This window comes from Littorina saxatilis, linkage group LG5 (genome assembly GCF_037325665.1).
Source record: "Littorina saxatilis isolate snail1 linkage group LG5, US_GU_Lsax_2.0, whole genome shotgun sequence".
Lineage (NCBI taxonomy): Eukaryota > Metazoa > Mollusca > Gastropoda > Littorinimorpha > Littorinidae > Littorina > Littorina saxatilis.
The window spans coordinates 40,307,883-40,328,243 of record NC_090249.1 but is presented as its reverse complement, the minus strand read 5'-3'; the positions used below and the strand labels follow the sequence as shown (position 1 = coordinate 40,328,243).

The following is a 20,361-nucleotide window of genomic DNA, read 5'->3' as shown; positions in this document are numbered from 1 at the left end:
AGGACTGGTGGTCAGTTGCATAACTTTTATGGCCTAACCGGGGGTAGCTTCCCGGAGGATGGAGTGACGTGACAGGCACCGGGAGCCTGCAGGTGTTGTTATGTAATATGGCGGCCTGTCTGTCTCTGTATTCCTCGGCTAGCGGCATGTAGCAGTGGTTTTTAAGTAGGTGTTGATTCCTTTGAATTTGATCCGGGTAGATGATAGACGTTGCAAGCTCGAATGTTTTGGTTTTTACCCCCCCCCCCCCCCTCCCCCTTTCCTCTTGTCTTTAGTTTAACCAATAAAACACGGAACCTGCCTAGAGTATCGTGGTTACGGGTGGTTACTAAGATGTTGATTGATTGTTTGTGACTCTAGCTAAAGTTTGATTATGTATGTACATGCTAGGGTGTGAAAGAGAACTTCGGAAGAATGTGGACGGGTGTTGTAGTGTGCTCCACTAACTGACAAGATGTAGTCAACTTTGTGTAGCCACCGGCTTACGGTCGGTAGGCGAAGTGGAGGAGAGAAGAAGATGTTAAACACAGGCATAAAGTTTGCCATGCCAGTATTCTGCTGTTGTCACAATGTTATATGCAGTGTCCGTGAGTGAAAGTGCAGAGAGAGTCTGCAACACATCACAGAACAAAAGATCTTGTTTCCCGAACCTTCGACACTTATTTTAAATGAAATGAATGCAGAAATAAATCATAGAAGCACTACCAGCTCGGCCATGATAGACACACCATTATCACTTCACTTTATTTTTTTTAAAGTAGATGCTTGAAACAAGTAAATTACAGCAACCGTTTGTTTAATGTTGTCGCCGGCTGACATGCCCGCCCATGACCCGGCTAGGACACCCGGGCAGGTGATTAACTGAGCTGCAACTGAGTAACATCATGGTCTGATCTTCACCCCCTCCGAAGGGGCCCGGGTGCGAATTTGCGATTCCTAAACGCCCCACTGATCGACTGACGTCACAGCCGCTTCGGCCTTTTCCGGAGGAACACCGCGTGCCACTTCGATCGCGTTGCACTTGCAGTCATTCGGCGATGCCACCTTGATTATCAGTTAATAAAGTTATTATTCAGGCAATATGAAAGAAATTAGTTTTTTCTTTTGTTACACTTACACATAGTTTTATGAAGATCAATTTCAGACTCTGCAAAAGAATATAGTCACTTAGAAAAACCTGGTTCCTTCGTCCGTATTCTATTTATAGACTTTTCATCTGCTTTCAACACAATACAACCTCACCTGCTTGTTCAAAAACTGCTTTCTTACAACGTCACTCCCAGACTCGTCCTTTGGATCACACAGTTTCTAGTGAACAGAACCCAGTCCGTCCGTTTCCATAGCGCACTTTCATCCATAGTTAGTACTTCTACTGGAGCCCCTCAGGGCACAGTATTGTCTCCAGTTCTGTTCACATTATACACTAACGATTGTCAAGGCACTGTTACGACCCCTCTTGTGAAATATTCTGACGATTCTGCCATTGAAGACCTGTCTGACTCCGATTCTGTTTATTTTTCTGAAGTTCAAAATTTCAGCTCCTGGTGTAAAGATAACTATTTAGCCCTAAATGTGACAAAAACAAAAGAGCTAGTTATTGACTTTCGCAAAAACCCAGCTACAGTTTCAGATTTGTACATAGATGGTGTGAAAGTTGAGCGAGTGACTGAATACAAATATCTCGGTACAGTCATTGACAACAAACTAAATTTCTCCTCAAACACTAAAGCTATCCACAAGAAGTGTCAGTCAAGAATCTACTGCTTACAAAAGCTCAGAAGTCTGAACATCAACAGCCGCATCCTCCAAACATTCTATACTTCATTCATTGAATCCATTCTCACTTTCTCTTTCATCTGCTGGTATGGAGGTCTGTGTGTGAAGAGTAAGAATGTGCTTGGGCGGGTGGTGAACACATGTGGTAAGATTGTGGGGGTGAGACAGGAAGGACTGACTGTGCTGTATGAACGACGTGTGGTGCGAAAGGCCCGCTGCATCATCCAGGATAGTAGTCATGTGCTCGCTCACCACTTTGAGGTCCTGCCCTCAGGACGTCGCCTCCGCACTCCCAGATTCCGCACGCTCAGAACTAAGAACAGTTTTATTCCAAAGTCAATTGGCTTTTTAAATACCTAAGTTAATTAAAACTAGTATGTGTGCCGGTGAACATATGCACTGATTTCTGTGATGAATATTTTTTATATTCTTTGATGTGCACCCTTATGCTGAGTGTGATAACCCTCGAATGACTAGTCCTGTGATAAATATTGTTCAATGACATATCTAGTCCTGTGATAATGATAGTTTTTAGCGGTAAACTTTTAGCTAAAGCTGACGGCAATTTACCTATTTGGAATCATGTTACTATTCCTGTTAGTGTACATATGCGTGCGCGAGTGTAGTATGCTTCGTATGGTATTTTTATCTGTTGTCTTATTATTTGTTTTGTCTTTTAAAGGCACAGTAAGCCTCCCGTAAACCATCACAGATACGGTCAGGCTTTTACACACAGTACAAACACCCTTTCATTTAAACACTCACCAATTGAGAACATCCTAGGTGCCCTCCGTAAAGAGCGAACAATTTTCAAAGAATTTATTTTTGCGTGGTTTATCTTACCCCTGAGCCATCGTGAACCCGTGTGATCCAGTTTTCCCTTTTCACAATGCAGTCGTCATAGTTAGTCATTTGAATGCGACTCGACGTGAGCTTATCTACAATAGCACGTTTTTTTTATGCACGAAACAACGGCTGTGGTTCACAAGAACTCTAGCGATGGCTTTTGACTGTTGAGAGGAACGGCGATTTGCACTGATAAACCGGCCGTCGTCTGCTACGACCCTTGCGTGACCCTGCTTCCGGGCTTTTCTTTTTTTAAACTTTCAAACTTCGAATTGTTCTGATCTTGTCTTGATGAAAAACGAATTCTTTTATGATTAAAGAATGTTTGTGTAACAAGCTGTCAATTTATTATTTAGATTTTAAAAGTTAGGTCCAGCGCAAAAACGAGGCGCCGTTGTTGTTAACGGAACAAGTCTACGAAAATAAATTCTTGGAAAATGTCTCACGCTCAACAGAAAGCAGCCAGGATGTTCCCGTTCGGTGAGCGTTCAAATGGAAGTATGCTTGTACTGTATTTAGACGCTCGGGGAGCTCTGTGATGGTTTACGGGAGGCTTACTGTGCCTTTAATGTGCACCACACTGAAATTTCTCTGTATGAGATAATAAAGTATTCGTATTCGTATTCGTAATGGTTGTATCATGAGCGACAGTCACAAGCGAGAGGTGCGGTTCGGTCAGTTGGTCAGTCACTGTCGAACTGTTCGGTGCGAAGCACGGTTTTGTTTCTGGTAACTATATTGATTTCTTCAAGTTGTACTAATGTTTACGCTTTGCGCTGCGGTTTAATATGTGTGCTTGTTATTGGCTAATACGGTGAGCCCACGCCGTTTAGTTTGCAGACCGTGCACATGTGAGCTTTGTGTAATCGCGTTTTCATCATAACATACCACCGTCCTAAACCGCTTTGGGGGAAATGGTTTAAAAAAAATATTAATAAAAAATAAAAATTAAACGGAATGCATCCGGGTTGAAATGATTGAAGGGTGGAGTTAAGGACACAAAATAGATGACAAAAATAAAGCAAACAAGAAAAAAAACTGTAACCAGGAAGGGAGTCGAACCCGAGTCAGCTGACCTTCAAGCTCAGTGGAGCACAAACCACTAGGCTACGACAGCAACTGACAGACAGGGCTACAAAAGTGAAGGCACTTCAGGGTTACTCCGTCGTATGTGGCGTTTGTCGCGCATGAAGGTTCTGTTACCAACTCAACGGCTAAGAAAGGTTGCATTTGAAGTTAAATGTCCACTAAAATATCAAAGGGAACACCATTTCTGAACAACACAACGGTTTGCGCTCGCCTCTCGCAGTCGTTCAGGTGAAACCACATCGGCTTGCCTGATACGCAGATATTTGAACACTTCCACGTCACACTGAAACACTGGCTACCGTTTAGTAACGTGATATGTTTTCAATTGTTCGTTCACTTATATTGCTTTCAGATTTAACACACCAAGATCAATGAAACAGTTTTTCGTTGCGAAAATGTGCAATGGCAGTGCTACGCGATCGAAGTGATTATGTACACGCGGTGTTCCTCCGGAAAAGACCGAAGCGACATGTGACGTCAGTCGTTCAGTGGGGCGTTTAGGAATCGCAAATTCGCGGCCCGGGTAGCTCAGGTGGTAGAGCACTGGACTTGTGATCGAAAGGTCGCTGGTTCGAATCCGGGCCGGGACGGACACGGGTCAACTTTATGCGCAGACCCAGAGACGGTATCCATCTCCCACCCCCGTATCACCACAATGGCACGTTAAAGATCTTGGTCATTCTACCATAAGTGCAGATGGCTGATACCACCTAAACACGCATACACCAAAAGCCGTGAGGGCGTAAAAACTCGAATCGTATAAACCAATTCATGTCCAATAAATAGGCAATTAAGACCTGACGGACAATAAGCCCCTTAAAATTTACTTTTTACCCCCTCCGAAAGCAGATTGGCAATTTTACCTGAGGCAGTGATTTCTGATTGCAGCTCCAGAGTAAATATTTTCGTTGGTGACCCATTGGCCTGAGGACATTTTGTGCCCCCAAACCTTGAGAGTGATAAGATGCAGGCAGACCTTGTGTAGTGACAAACATACACGCTTCACACACTGAAGCAGGATGAAAATATACACACAAATATGCACAGCACGCCGCACATTCACCTACATGTAAGACACTTATTCCAACGCAAACGCACACCGTGACCGCACACACACACACACCGTGACACACACACACACACACACACACACACACACACACACACACACACACACACACACGCACAGTCTTGCAATCAATAAAAGAAAAAGAAAATATTTTATTTTATTAAAAAAAACGCACAAGTAAACACGACATTGTCACTTGTCAACACTTCAATTAATTTCACTCATTTCATGGAGCTGTCACCGTGTCCGCCGCGTCTCCTGCTTCACCAAATGTTCTGAAAAAGAAACAGCAAAAGCAAGAGATACAACATACAAAATACAAGAATTCTTAAACCATTTACACACACACACCGTGGCACACACACACACACCGTGACACACACACACACACACACACACACACACACACGTTCACACACACACACACACACGCACAGTCTTGCAATCAATAAAAGAAAAAGAAAATATTTTATTTTATTAAAAAAAACGCACAAGTAAACACGACATTGTCACTTGTCAACACTTCAATTAATTTCACTCATTTCATGGAGCTGTCACAGTGTCCGCCGCGTCTCCTGCATCACCAAATGTTTTGAAAAAGAAACAGCAAAAGCAAGAGATACAACATACAAAATACAAGAATTCTTAACCCATTTACATTAAATTTTGTCAAAAGTTCGCCTTCTCGCACATCATACATTTCCAGTATTTTAGGCATCTTGACCTTAATCTTTGGTGTAACCGAGCAGTGCAGATATGCAAGATGTATTATTTAGACAGGCCGCGTATCTCGCGTAACCAGTCAATGATTTGATATTGCGTACCAATTCAATTATGCAGTAATGTATGCAGTCTTGATCATCGTGTAAGATAGTTACTTCTACTCTAGCTCTGCACGATATGACATGAAGCCTTTGTACATCAGCCAAGTGGCAACTTCCTGTAAACTAAGGACCCCTCAGACAGTCGTGCACCGACTCTATCGCATCCCAAAGACAAAAATCCGGCTTAAGCAGATTTGCTACTTTGTAAATTATATCTCCGGAGCTCCTTCTCTTACTTCTTACACTTAGTTTTTGTCGAATTTTGAAGGTATTAATACAAACAAACACACAAACAAACACACAAACAAACAACGAACGGGGGGAAAACAGCTAAGGACCGCGGCTTTCCGAAAGGCAGCGAGACTGACTAGAAAAAGGAGAAAACATGCTTTGACCAGGCTAATTCTGTTTTTGCCGAATTGCCATGAATGAACCGAGTCAGTCGTGAGCTTAAAAAAACCTTTTACATTGGTATGATTATTATGTTTTGGTGTCACTCATACCCGCATTCCACATCTTTGATGAATGAGTTGCAAACTCCAAATCTGACGTCATAATGTAGCCCTGGGCTGCACGTGAAATTGGCGCTGACTGCTGATGAGCACTTGACAAACATTGCGCAGTCATCACATACCGGGTACTGGCCTTCGGGGCGGGGACGTAGCTCAGTTGGTAGCGCGCTGGCTTTGTAGCCAGTTGGTCGCTACCAGCGTGGGTTCGGATCCCCACGTTCGGCGAGAGATTTATTTCTCGGAGTCAACTTTGTGCAGACTCTCTTCGGTGTCCGAACACCCCCGTGTGCACACATGCGCACGAAAAAGATCCCACGTTCACAGCGAAAGTCTCAGGGCTTGGAAAACACGAAGACACGCATGCATCATCTTTCGTCTCCGATTATCATCATGATCGTATTTCGATACTTTGACGAGACAAACCCAATGCTGGTGTGTCGAAGAAGACAGCCACAGCGCGGGCTTGTTCGAATCAAAGTATCACACCATATTTTCAACGTATTTCCAATACCTGTCCCAATATAGACCAGTTGGTCTAAGAGGACGTTAAACCCTAATAGTCAGTCAGTACTGGCCTTCCGCCAAGTTCCTGCTGGTACAATCTGAAGGACCGCTGACACAACCTATGGCTGCTTTATACAAGAAAAAGAAAACAAAAGGCATGTACAACCCTGTTCTTGTTTTCTTGACTAGTATAGCCTACGCGCTATACGGAAAACACTGGATTGCTGATGAAGTCGGTTAAAATGACCACATGAAAATTATCAATAACAGCATTTAACCTTTTTATATTTTTATTTTTTAATTTTTTGTTAAAGCCGAAGGTAGTATTAAATTTAAACTAAAGGTGCGAACGGTGATCGACCTTTTCATTCACCCACATACACATACACATACATTTCCGGGGGGAGGGGGGGGGGCATGACTCCCCCCCCCCCCCCCCCCAGGAGGTTCGGGCGCTTCGCGCCCTCCACTGTGAACGCTTCGCGTTGTCGATCTGTCCCTAAAAGAAATTTGTTTTTATCAACATTTTCCGGGGGGGGGGGGGGGGGGGGGGGGGCTTCGCACCCTCTACTGAACGCTTCGCATTGTCGATCTGTCCATAAATGAAATTTGAAAACCCCCCTTAAAAATGATGTGTTCCGCCCCTGGAGTTGCATTAACTTGAAGTGGCCTAACACAGGTTGAATAGCAATCTGTTAAAGCAGAGCTAAAGATATCAATAACTGAGCACTGCCTGTAAAGCACAATATTGCTATTTCATATGTTACGTGGATTTCCATTGGTCAATTGGGCAAAACTGAGCTCAGTGCAAAAGTGATATCGACGACATTTCCCGTCGATATCAGTTTTGATATCGACGACCTCTTTATTGCTTCCCCACTTCAAAAACAAAAACACCTAAATTTAAAAACAAACAAATGATATATGAAAACTAGATGATTACCCGCTTCGCCGGGTACCGGCTTCGCCGGGAAGAAGTAGAGCCGAATACCAGGCTGCGCCTGGGACCCGGCTCTGCCGGGTGCGCACGAAGGAAAGGAGATAAACGCGCAAAACACTGGAGACGTTCTAAAAATAGTAACGTGCAGTGACCTTCTAAAAATAGTAACGTAGTAACGGGAATATGGATTGACGCCACACGGAGGAAGGGAGATAATCGCGGCTGAAAACACTGGCCCAGAAGATAAGGAAGAGTTACTGGTAGTGGATCCCGACAACAAAAAACAACAAGTCGCGTAAGGCGAAAATACAATATTTAGTCAAGTAGCTGCCCTTTTTCAGCAAGACCGTATACTCGTAGCATCGTCAGTCCACCGCTCATGGCAAAGGCAGTGAAATTGACAAGAAGAGCGGGGTAGTAGTTGCGCTAAGAAGGATAGCACGCTTTTCTGTACCTCTCTTTGTTTTAACTTTCTGAGCGTGTTTTTAATCCAAACATATCATATCTATATGTTTTTGGAATCAGGAACCGACAAGGAATAAGATGAAAGTGTTTTTAAATTGATTTCGAAAAAAAAATTTTGATAATAATTTTTATATATTTAATTTTCAGAGCTTGTTTTTAATCCGAATATAACATATTTATATGTTTTTGGAATCAGCAAATGATGGAGAATAAGATAAACGTAAATTTGGATCGTTTTATAAATTTTTATTTTTTTTTACAATTTTCAGATTTTTAATGACCAAAGTCATAAATTAATTTTTAAGCCACCAAGCTGAAATGCAATACCGAACCCCGGGCTTCGTCGAAGATTACTTGACCAAAATTTCAACCAATTTGGTTGAAAAATGAGGGCGTGACAGTGCCGCCTCAACTTTCACGAAAAGCCGGATATGACGTCATCAAAGACATTTATCAAAAAAATGAAAAAAACGTTCGGGGATTTCATACCCAGGAACTCTCATGTCAAATTTCATAAAGATCGGTCCAGTAGTTTAGTCTGAATCGCTCTACACACACACACAGACACACACACAGACACACACACAGACACACGCACATACACCATACCCTCGTTTCGATTCCCCCTCGATGTTAAAATATTTAGTCAATTTAGCTTCGTCGAAGATTACTTGACCAAAATTAGCAAGTAAGGGGAAGTCACCGGATTTAACTCAATCTCTTGCATTGGAAAACAAAGTAGACCCTTCAACCAAGCATCATGGCGGAAAACAAACCAGCGTTTTCGTTCGGCTTTTCCAAAAAAGTTGAAACGAAAAAGTTGAGTAAATCTTCTGTCGGTGAAGGTACAGACGATGCGAAAGCAGAGACTGATTTCGTCTTGTCTCTGGAAGGTAACACGGTAAACAGTACTGTACCAAAACAAAAGGAAAAGGAGCCATACGTGATCCCACTCATCAAGAAAAATCGATGGAGAAGTGAAGCAGAGAAACGTCTCTCCGACGTCAAGAAAGAAGCTGATCCGAATGAAACTGACCCGAATGACTTGGACCAGCTGGCCGCTAAAGAAGTCCTTGCAGAGTCAGCCAAGTATAATGAATCATGGGAGGATCGTGACAAACCAGATCCTAATTTAGCGATCCCTTTGTTAATGCAAAACAAAGTTCCTGAAGGCTTTGAAACGGACGATAAACTTGACGTCGGCTTGCGCCCAGAGGAACCCGATGATGCTGACTACGAACAGATTCCGATTGAACAGTTTGGATTTGCTATGCTTCGAGGGATGGGCTGGAAAGAGGGGCAGGGAATTGGCAAGAATGGCAAACTTATCACACCCGTTGAAGCTCACCTGCGCCCAAAAGGTCTAGGTTTGGGTGCGGATAGAAGTCAAGCTCCTGGTGACAAGGACAAGAAGAAGGACCAAAAGCTGGAGGGGAAAGAGGAAGAAAAGTTGGAGATGAAGAAGGGGTCCTACTGTGTCATTTTGAATGGAAAACAAAAGGATCTGTATGGTGTGGTAGAAGGTATTGATGAGGACAATGCCAGAGTTTTCTTGAAGCTGGCATTGAGTGGTCAGAGTGTGACAATGACACAATATAATGTCAAAGTGGTTGGAAAGAAGGAGTATGACAAATACTCCAAGTACTTAAACAAAGGAAAATCAGACAGGTACAAGGAGGAGGAAATGAAGCAAAATGAACATGAACATGATAGTGGTCAAAACGGCAAAGACAGGGACGATCATCGGTCGCACGGAGATGACAAACACAGGAGGAAGGACGGAGAAAGTAGCAGGAAGAGGAAACAAGACTCGAAAGACAGTTCTGATTCAAAACATCAAAAGTCAGGCTCAAAGTCATTGTCATATTCCAAACAGTCAAACAGTACTCTGACATGGCTTCGTCCAAACCTTAGGGTGAGAATTGTTGATAAGCATTACAAGAAAGGCAGGTATTACAAAGACAAAGTGGTTGTCATGGACGTTATCAGTGTGGATTGTGCTGTGTGCAAGACAGATGATGGCAAGGTCTTGGAAGACTTGTCACACTCACAAGTAGAGACTGTGATTCCTAAAAGTGACTCAGCACATGTGATGCTATGCAGAGGGGAGTATAAGGGGCAGATAGGAAAGATTGTGAAGAAAGACAAAGATGCGTGCAGAGCCCTGATCCAGCTCCTCTCTGACAGAGATGTTTTGGTCAAAATGGACTTTGACGAGATCTGTGACTATGTTGGCAGCATTGAAGATGAATTTGACTATTAACCTTCATCAGATCATGCCTTGGACTACACAGTCCGGGTAATGTGGGTCGTGTACGACCCATACTTTAAAAGAAGGATTCAACGTAAAAAGTATTGGTCGTACTCGACCTACGCTATCTGAATAGGGATAAACTCTTTTCCGCCTCTTTGTACTGTAGAGTATGGGTCGTAGTCTCGTACACGAACCACACCATCCCAATATGGATAAACATAGTAAATTCCTTCTTTAATTCTTTATGGGTCGCCCACGACCCACATCATCTGGACTGCCTAGTTCAAATTACGCCATTGTTTATTTTTGTTAACCCTTACAGTTACACTGGTGCAATTCTGTAACACGTTACATAGCCACTGGTGAATTAACAGAGAAAAAAAAAAAACCCGATAGGTTTTCGCATCCATGGGAGGTAATCGGAACTGACCAAACAGACTGAGCCAGTAGCGTGACATATTTTGTGACAACTAGGTGACAGTATACGTCACGACAACCAGCCTAAGGGTTAACAAAGATAATCCTTCAGAAAGACAAAGTGGTCAAAGGTGTAAATCAGAAACTCCCAATAGTTTCAGAGATCTATACAGAAACTTTTGTGAGGCTCTGGGTCATCCACGACCCAGGAAGCACGGTGAAGGTTAACAAGCTCTGTATGATGGACATGATGTGTGTGTGATGGTTTTGTTTAAATGTGTGTGTGAAACTCACTGAAAGAGAGAGGGAAAGAGCGAGAGAGAAATTATAAAGTGTTTGGATGCTGTGGGTATTTGCGGTTGCATATATTTGAAGGATTGAGCATGCATACACAAGTATTACATGTTGAATTCTTATTGTGAGCTTTTAAATGTGAACTATTTTTAATGGAGAGGAAGATGTTGTTAATGTTATCGATCTTCAAACCATCTTGTTTTATATTGATGATCATTCTCTGCTTTTGTTGTATAATTTACTGTAGAAAATTATGTGTGTAGGGCAGTATTCTTGTTTGAAAATATTCTTTGCATAATCTACTGTGAATCGATTGAGATTGAATCGTTATGTAACTTGCTTAGTATGAGAACTAACTATATTGTATTAGTATACTATTACTCTTAGTCTTGCTAGTCTTAGCATTGGTTTCTGTTAAAAAGAATCTGATTTCACCCAGAAGATTGACTGACTAACTAAGGGCTTCTTGTTCTCAGACTTTTGTTCCCAAGACATGAGTTCAAAATAGAACACAGTTTCACCCATGTGAAGATCTCTTTAAACTAATAATAGTATGGGCAGTTGTAAAAGTTAACTTCTCAAGCTAGTGCCTAACAGTAACAATTATACATGCTGGTAGGTTTTGATGACGCAAGGGTTAAAGTTTTATTCTCTCTTGTGAATTTCAAAGTCACAGCATACAAATGTTTGCTGGAGAGGATTTGTCAGTATTACTACATGTACTAAAAACCCTTTTAGAAAAATAATGCAAATTAGTCAGTTGATCTCATCAAGTTATTATGTCAGTGTTTGATTTGAAGTCACAGCCCAGTATCTAGGGTTGTTTCCCCTTAGACTACTGGAAATGTCATGAAGTCATGTCATACCTGTGAGAAATGAGGTCACTCAAGTGTCTTAGTACACATTTGTTGTGTTTTGTTTTTGCGGCGGGGATGTAGCTCAGTCGGTAGCGCGCTGGATTTGTATCCAGTTGGCCGCTGTCAGCGTGAGTTCGTCCCCACGTTCGGCGAGAGATTTATTTCTCAGAGTCAACTTTGTGTGCAGACTCTCCTCGGTGTCCGAACACCCCCGTGTGTACACGCAAGCACAAGACCAAGTGCGCACGAAAAAGATCCTGTAATCCATGTCAGAGTTCGGTGGGTTATAGAAACACGAAAATACCCAGCATGCTTCCTCCGAAAACGGCGTATGGCTGCCTAAATGGCGGGGTAAAAAACGGTCATACACGTACAATTCCACTCGTGCAAAAAACACGAGTGTACGTGGGAGTTTCAGCCCACGAACGCAGAAGAAGAAGAAGAAGTTGTTGTTTTGGTTAGCCTAGTATCAACAAGTCGCGTAAGGCGAAAATACAATATTTAGTCAAGTAGCTGTCGAACTCACAGAATGAAACTGAACGCAACGCAACGCAGCAAGACCGTATACTCGTAGCATCGTCACTCCACCGCCCGTGGCAAAGGCAGTGCACGTGGAATTGACAAGAAGAGCGGGGTATTCGTTGCGCTAAGAAGGATAGCACGCTTTTCTGTACCTCTCTTCGTTTTAACTTTCTGAGCGTGTTTTTAATCCAAACATATCATATCTATATATTTTTGGAATCAGGAACCGACAAGGAATAAGATGAAAGTGTTTTTGAATTGATTTCGAAAAAAAAATTTTGATAATACTTTTTATATATTTAATTTTCAGAGCTTGTTTTTAATCCGAATATAACATATTTATATGTTTTTGGAATCAGCAAATGATGGAGAATAAGATAAACGTAAATTTGGATCGTTTTATAAATTTTTTTTTTTTTTTACAATTTTCAGATTTTTAATGACCAAAGTCATTAATTAATTTTTAAGCCACCAAGCTGAAATGCAATACCGAACCCCGGTCCAGTAGTTTAGTCTGAATCGCTCTACACACACACACACACACGCACATACACGCACATACACCACGACCCTCGTTTCGATTCCCCCTCGATGTTAAAATATTTAGTCAAAACTTGACTAAATATAATGAATTCAGATAAGCTGCAAGGGTCAGAAAAAAAGAATTGGTACTATGATAATTATGCAAATGTCTTCAATACATTCAGTCAAGTACTGCTTACATTTTTGGGCAGATGGAACCTGTGTCGCGGTAGGAATGTGTGAAAAGCATTTGTGACAAATTCTCAATGTATTTTTTATAAATATTGATATATATACAGACCTAGGAACCCATACGATTTCGCCGTATTTTGTACGCATAATTGTCTAGAATACGAGCAGTACGGTCAGTGTAAAACAAATATGACGAGAAAAATGCCTGGACAACTTTTCCTTATAAGCTCATCCCAAAGCCGTTCCAGTATTTTGACACATGATTACAGTTTTTGTCAGTAAACATTGAAAGAAGCAATTGTTTTAAACGTATTGGTAAACTTAATCGACGGTGCAACGGACGCGTGTGAAACATGTTTGGATCACAGATGTTCAAAATAATGCTGTGTGGAGTACGCTCATTTTTCTGAAAATACTCCAAGTTTGTTTGAGAATACTCCAAGTGCGAAACAAGGGTTCCCAGGTCTGTATATATTTTGAAGGCATTAGCTTGTGCCGGATTTCACTTTGACATGTCACAATAACGTTTGACAACTGTTTAAATAATTTCAGTAATGCGTACATGAGTGCGGGTTGGTTCAAACCTACACACACACACACACAATCAATCAATCAATCAATCAATATGAAGCTTATATTGCGCGTATTCCGTGGGTACAGTTCTAAGCGCAGGGATTTATTTATTTTATTTTAATTTTATGCAATTTATATCGCGCACATATTCAAGGCGCAGGGATTTATTTATGCCGTGTGAGATGGAATTTTTTACACAATACATCACGCATTCACATCGGCCAGCAGATCGCAGCCATTTCGGCGCATATCCTACTTTTCACGGCCTATTATTCCAAGTCACACGGGTATTTTGGTGGAATTTTTTATCTCTATATGCCTATACAATTTTGCCAGGAAAGGCCCTTTTATCAATCGTGGGATCTTTAACGTGCACACCCCAATGTTGTGTACACGAAGGGACCTCGGTTTTTCGTCTCATCCGAAAGACTAGCACTTGAACCCACCACCTAGGTTAGGAAAGGGGAGAGAAAATTGCTAACGCCCTGACCCAGGGTCGAACTCGCAACCTCTCGCTTCCGAGCGCAAGTGCGTTACCACTCGGCCACACACACACACACACACAAAATGCATCCCAACCACATACAATGATTCAACTCACATGTGCACACACAGAGTGCTACACAACACATACACGTGCATCTACATTACATGCACTGTTGATGTAGCTCTCTTTTTAATTACCTTTGATGTATAGATTGATTTACATATGTACAGAGAAACATGTTTTGGTGATCATGATGAACCAGGAAACAAGATCACGCTTTGGACAACAAAAGCTGTGGTTCATGTACGACCCATACCTCCAAAGAAAGATTCAACGTAAAAAGTAGGGGTCTGGATCTGGATCTGGATAACCTGCCTGGGTTGGTGGTTGGCGGGTGCGCCACAGAAGCCGACGACGACTATCAACGTGACGTTATGACCCACACCATCTGAATAAGAATAAACATAAAAAAGTCCTTCTTCAATTCCATATGGGTCGCCCTTCAGAAAAAAGGTTGATGTCCTATGGTGCTTGATGAATACATTAAGTCTTGATAAAAAAAAAATCTTTTCAGAGATACAGACACTTTCATGAGGCTCTGGGTAGTCTACGACCCAGGAAGCACGGTGAAGGTTATGTAAGAATTATGAAATGTTAGTTGTACATGTATAATATATATGTTCAGAGTGTGTATATATATATATGCGAATTGATTGAATAAAAATAAGTGTGAACAGACCTTTCTTGTGTGTGACATTTGTGTGTGTGTGTGTGTGTGTTCTATTATTCTTTCACCTATACCCTTTCAAGGAGTAATGTCTAAATTTAGATTTATTTAAATAAATAAAAGTGAAAGGAAAGTATCATTTACTTTCAGTGACATTGTACCTATGGGTGAATGTAACTGGAGATAAAAAAATGGACGGAAAATAAGAAAGTACAAGCAATTGAAAGCCTTGCTCTGCTACTGTGAATGAAAGTTACATTGTCCGTGCATGGTTTTGTTTTTGAAAAAAAATGTTTTTGTGGTTTTAGTTAATGATTTCTTTTAGGGTCCTTTCAGTATATATTAATAACAGTTTGCACAGTAGATATATGACTCAAATTGGAGTATAAGTTCAATGTGGATACATGTAACTATGGAAAACATTCAAACAAAACATCAGATTTCACACAGAACAGAAGCGTAACTATGCCTACAAAATCAAGTATTTAAAACCATGTTGCAACTCTTGTCTCATGGGCCAGCTTACGTTTTGTGTCCCTTGCTTTATGTAAATTGAACATGAATTAAATATCCTGAACAAGTAAATGCAGACCAAATGAAAACAAATCAAAACTTGACTAAATGTAAAATGTTGAACAAATATTGATGGGACGATTATGTGACGATTATGTGCCTTACACCATTATGTCCCCACAAACAAGACTAAACTAAACTAAACTTGCAAACTGGACAGACCTACAAACGCACATGATCACACACACACTCTCTCTCTCTCTCTCTCTCTCTCTTTCTCTCATAGAAAGTGAAAGTAAAGGAGCAGATTTCGGGCCAGTCATGTTCAGAGACCATAATGAAAACATTCCAGGGCGCCCTCTATGTGGTCACGTGACTTCGTAAAACACAACACAGACAACATGGCCGATACTGCAGGTGAGCGCGGGTTGAAATATTGAAATAAAGAATACTTGCCTGCACCGCTGAGTTTGCGGAAATAGTTTTGGGTGATCGCCTAGTTAGACAATGGTCTTATCTTATACTGTTGTTGGTATTGATTTTATAACTCATTGGCACGATACGCTCTCGTGGTGTCTGAACCGGCACTGTAGAAGTGTAGTCGAATCTGCAACTGCTGGCAGAACTGGGTTATTAGGGCAGCATCGAAGACATTTCTACTGTTTTGTGCTAAAATTGCTTGAATTCCGAACAAGCTATGTTAGTTCTTCATGTGCTATGACCATTGTATACAGTTATCGAAAGTTATGTGGTCTTGAGTGAAACATAAGTTTGAAGATTGAAAGAATGGCTCGATACGATTATGAGTGAACATAGAAATGAAATTAGAAGTGTTGTTTGCATCTGATCTGGCTTTTTCAACCACGAGGACCAAGACCTTAACACGAATTTGGCATGACATACATGTGCTTGTCAGAGTTACAAGCAAAAAAATGAAATATATGACACGGTTCGCTGCTTGGTTACGTACATTTTGGAATTTTTACATTGTGTTTTCATCTCATTTGTTTTCCCTAGATTCTTCGAGGACTGCCGAGGCAGACACCAATCCTGAACAAGCCAAGGATGAAGCCAAGGTTCACTATGTTCTGTTTCCCACTTTCTGTTTGTTTACATACATGTTTCTTTTGTTAAAACATTGTCAGATACTCGGACAGTAATTAAGTAAATAAGGTTTTTAATGTTGTTTTTCACTAGATCACTGTACTAGATGTTAAAAGACATGGATAGCAGGTAAATTATGTTTCTGGCAACCAGACCGACTACTGAACCAGCTGTCTTAAAATTAACGAAAATTAAAGAGAACATTTAGTGATTTACCACCAGTGCAGTGTGCAAATGAAAGTTCATTCAGAAGTTCAGTTATCATGGTAGCTGAGCTGATCTCTGTTTGCTATGAATCATGAATGAATACAGATATCTGCTGGAGTTGTGCTTCATGCATACTTTTAATGTGGAAATTGGAATATGAACTTATAGTTATACAGTAAAACCTGAGTCTAGCGGACCCTTGTTGTAACGGCCACCTGCTACATACGGACAGTTTATCATGGCACGAACACGATTTCAACAATAACTAACCTTTAACGGGCGGACACCTGCCACTTACGGACGCGGACACGATTTTTCGGACCGTAGGAAGTGTAAACACTGTCACAAACGGACACAACGTACATAAAAACGCAACTTCGAAAACTCGACTGTTATGCAGACAGTGCTCGGCAGCCGTAGCCGTAGCACAAATGGTTGTTGATTGGTTGTCCTGTCCCTTTTCTGACCAATCAGTGGCTTGTTTAGATGGAGACCCACTTTCGCTCACTCACTTTCGCTTTTCCGCATTGTGAATACAGTCACAATCAAAAGCAACAGTAGACTACTGTGTTTGAAAATGGAATCTCCAGCAGGAAAAAGAAAAGCGTTGACATTAGAGCAGCGTGTCGCTGCCTTGAAAAAACTAGATAGCGGTCAATCATGCCAAGATGTGGCGAAGGAGATGGGATGTGGTAAAACACAGATCGCGAGGATCAAATCGGAAAAAGAAGACGTGATGATCTCTCTCTCTTTGTAAGCAATCGTTCGAAGGAAACAATAGTTAACACAGCTAAATTTTTGTTCCATGCATTTATGCTGAGACTAGAAAAACTGAATGAAACAAGAGCTGACCCAATTTGGTCGAGACACACTGCGGAATTTCCCGTTGAATGACTGATGAAGAGTCAGCTATTTTTAGCTTTGTGACGTCCGACTTGCGTAAGTTTGATGCACAGTGTGTGTAGGGAACGGGTTAGGTGGGGGGGGGGGGGGGGGGGGGGGGGGGTGGGGGGATGTTGTTGTTGTTCTTGTTGTTTGCTACATGTATCATTTGTTTACTCACATTTTCAGTGAGTCTCATGTTCAATCCAATAAATACATACTACAGGACTGACAAAAAGTGTCTTGTTCATTTTACGTGCTCTTTGTAAAATATTGCCCCGGCCCCTCCACCTGTGAAGAAGGGACACCTGTCTAATAGGGACACTATTACCATTCCCCAAGGGTGTCCGTTAGAGACAGGTTTTACTGTACTTATAGTTATACTGACATTACATTACAACTCGATGAGTCATAGACATGAGCATGGCTCATAGCTTGCATTCTGATAATCATCGGTCCACGCTCTCGCTCAGTGTCTCTCTGACAGGATGGATCATTACTACGCGGAGTAAATGAGCTAAAAGCCGAAATCTATCAAAACAAGAGTACAGAGTTATCTCCCATTTTTGCTAATGTTTCTGAGAAAAGACGAAAGTGATTGCAGAATGGCCGATTCTTCCATCTCTCGACGAACAGATTCTCCACTGGGAGACTCAACCATTTCACCAAGCTGTTCATTTTTCCACCCAACTTTGCCTACAACAGTATAATTATGGCTGGACTCAGTCTTTTCATTGTCACAAAGGACACATCTTTTTTAACCAGTGTCCGCTCCGTAGCTATTTTGTTATGATCACGTGACAAAGTTGATTATCACGTGACATTTTTGCCATATTTAGAGTTGTTTGCACAGTAAATACATCCGCGAAATATAGCTCGCTTGAAACTGTCTTACATAACAATTCCTTTATAATTTAAAAATTACACAACACCATAAAAAATCATTATCGACGATCGCGAATCTGCTTATATCAATAACACATTACGAAAAGCTCTGAATAGGTAAAAAGGTCGATTTATTCTCCACAGGGAGAGTCAGGGATAGATGAGACTCGAAGGGAAGGAACTTATTTTACCTGAGTTCAGGATGTCATAGCTTGGTGCAATCACTGAAAATTAAAATGAAAGAGCAGCCTCACTAACTATAAATAAATCAAGTTTTATATTGCACCAAAAAAAGTGTGATACTGATAGGCTGGTTCAAACAGGAGACATCACTTTAATAATAATATGATAAAAACCTAATCTGTGCAGGGCGTAAGTCCATGCTTTGAGTTAGAAGCAGATGTGTGGTTAACCAAATTGTAGGATACTGGTAGCATGTTTCGCAAAGGCATGACATAACTAAGACACTGAAGCAAATATCCTTTTTAAATCTTCATAAATATTAAATGAATTAAAATTTAAGAAACTAGCCCTTTTTTTTTTAATATCGTTTTAATCATTTGTTTAGTAGATAAGTATTAAGGCTGGGAATGAAAGTAATGTGTGTTAATATACATACTTGCGGTCTTTATAATTCTACATTATTTGCTTTGCCAGAAGTGAGGGTAATACTACTAGTAGTAAAAGTGATGAATACTTGTTGTTTGTTGAGTGTTACTGAAATTATTTTGAATCCTTTGCAGACACCAGTTGTCTCATCAACAAAAGAGGCAGAACAAGGTACATTTTATTGATCCTACTGAAGTTATAGTTTGTGTGTGTGTGAGTTAGGTAATGTGTGCTGTCATGTTTTTGTTGTTGTCTTATAAAATAATGGCAATATTGCAAACATAAAAATGATCGAAGTTGCATAGCAATTCAGAAATAGTCTTCGAAGTAACAGAAAATGTGTTTGTCATCATAAATGAAAAAATCAATTGGGTATCCTTTGGAGTGTGCATGCATGATTAATGTTTTTGTGGGCAAAAAAATGCATGCTTTGTTTATCATCGAAAAAAGTAAGTTCACTACACCAAATTGAAGTATTGATTGTGCGGCAAAATGCAAGCTTCAGAGATGAGATTCTTCCTCCTTTTGGAGGAATTCATCATTTTTAACTCCTATGCTGAGGTGCACGAAGCGAAACTGGATGCCACCCAAGTGAGTGGGGAACAAGCCGCTGTGTCTGATTCAGTGATTGGTTAAAATCACAACTATTCTCGGTTTCAACCAATTTTAATCTGCGGATGTGTGCATACATACAACCCATGTAGGTGGCACCCAGTTCCATTTCATATACCTCAGCCATGGTATGAATTGTTGGACAAGTTTGTTCCTTGTGAACGTGAAGCAGTGAACACCACTCTAGTCATGTGTCCGTCAATGAATCATTGCCTGACTTCCCTTCATTCAGGGATAAGAAAGTTTCAGCTAACCTTGACATTTGTGTTTTAGTTTTGAAACTTGTACTGTAGTTGTAAACCCTTTTTCTCCTTATTTGTCCATTTTTCATTCTGATGTCTGACAGTTTCCTTGCTAACAGTTAAGGTGGTGAGCTGAAAGCTGTTCTTTAATATTGGCTGTGGGCAGCGTATGTGGCTGCATAAAGTTTTGCTTTGAACACTAGAACTAGAAGTAGAATGCTACGTTTTCCACAGTCAACGCTGATTGGCTAGGGGCAAGGACTACTAAAGGGACCTTCCCTTTAGTAGTCCTTGGCTAGGGGTAATGATTAATTTAATTTACGCATTGAACCTTTTGACATTAAAGTCTGGCTGTATGTTTCTTTGAATTTGGGTTCCGTCTTGAAGTTGAAGTTCAAATCTGGCACCACATCATGCTTTGTGTTTAGGCGGTTTTC

At 41.0% G+C, this 20,361-nt stretch overlaps 2 protein-coding genes across 3 annotated transcripts in view; both read left to right on the top strand.

Annotated features, from left to right (window-relative positions):
• Positions 1-8,776: 8,776 nt before the first annotated feature.
• LOC138967111 (G-patch domain and KOW motifs-containing protein-like) lies at positions 8,777-12,865 on the top strand. Its single transcript, XM_070339591.1, has one exon. It carries the CDS (start codon positions 8,786-8,788, stop codon positions 10,286-10,288), a length of 1,503 nt encoding a protein of 500 aa, XP_070195692.1. The 5' UTR covers positions 8,777-8,785; the 3' UTR covers positions 10,289-12,865.
• Positions 12,866-15,761: 2,896 nt separating this feature from the next.
• LOC138967121 (ran-binding protein 3-like) overlaps positions 15,762-20,361 on the top strand; it is a 28,730-nt gene continuing 24,130 nt past the window's right edge. For both annotated transcript variants that reach the window (XM_070339603.1, XM_070339602.1), the window contains exons 1-3: positions 15,762-15,800; positions 16,401-16,459; positions 19,205-19,241. In XM_070339603.1, the coding sequence (XP_070195704.1) occupies positions 15,785-15,800; positions 16,401-16,459; positions 19,205-19,241 (112 nt within the window). In that variant the 5' untranslated portion in view covers positions 15,762-15,784. The remainder of the gene's footprint in view (positions 15,801-16,400; positions 16,460-19,204; positions 19,242-20,361) is intronic.

What these genes read in the sequence shown, in the direction of transcription:
- LOC138967111 (XM_070339591.1), top strand. Translation starts at nt 8,786, where the DNA reads ATGGCGGAAAACAAACCAGCGTTTTCGTTCGGCTTTTCCAAAAAAGTT.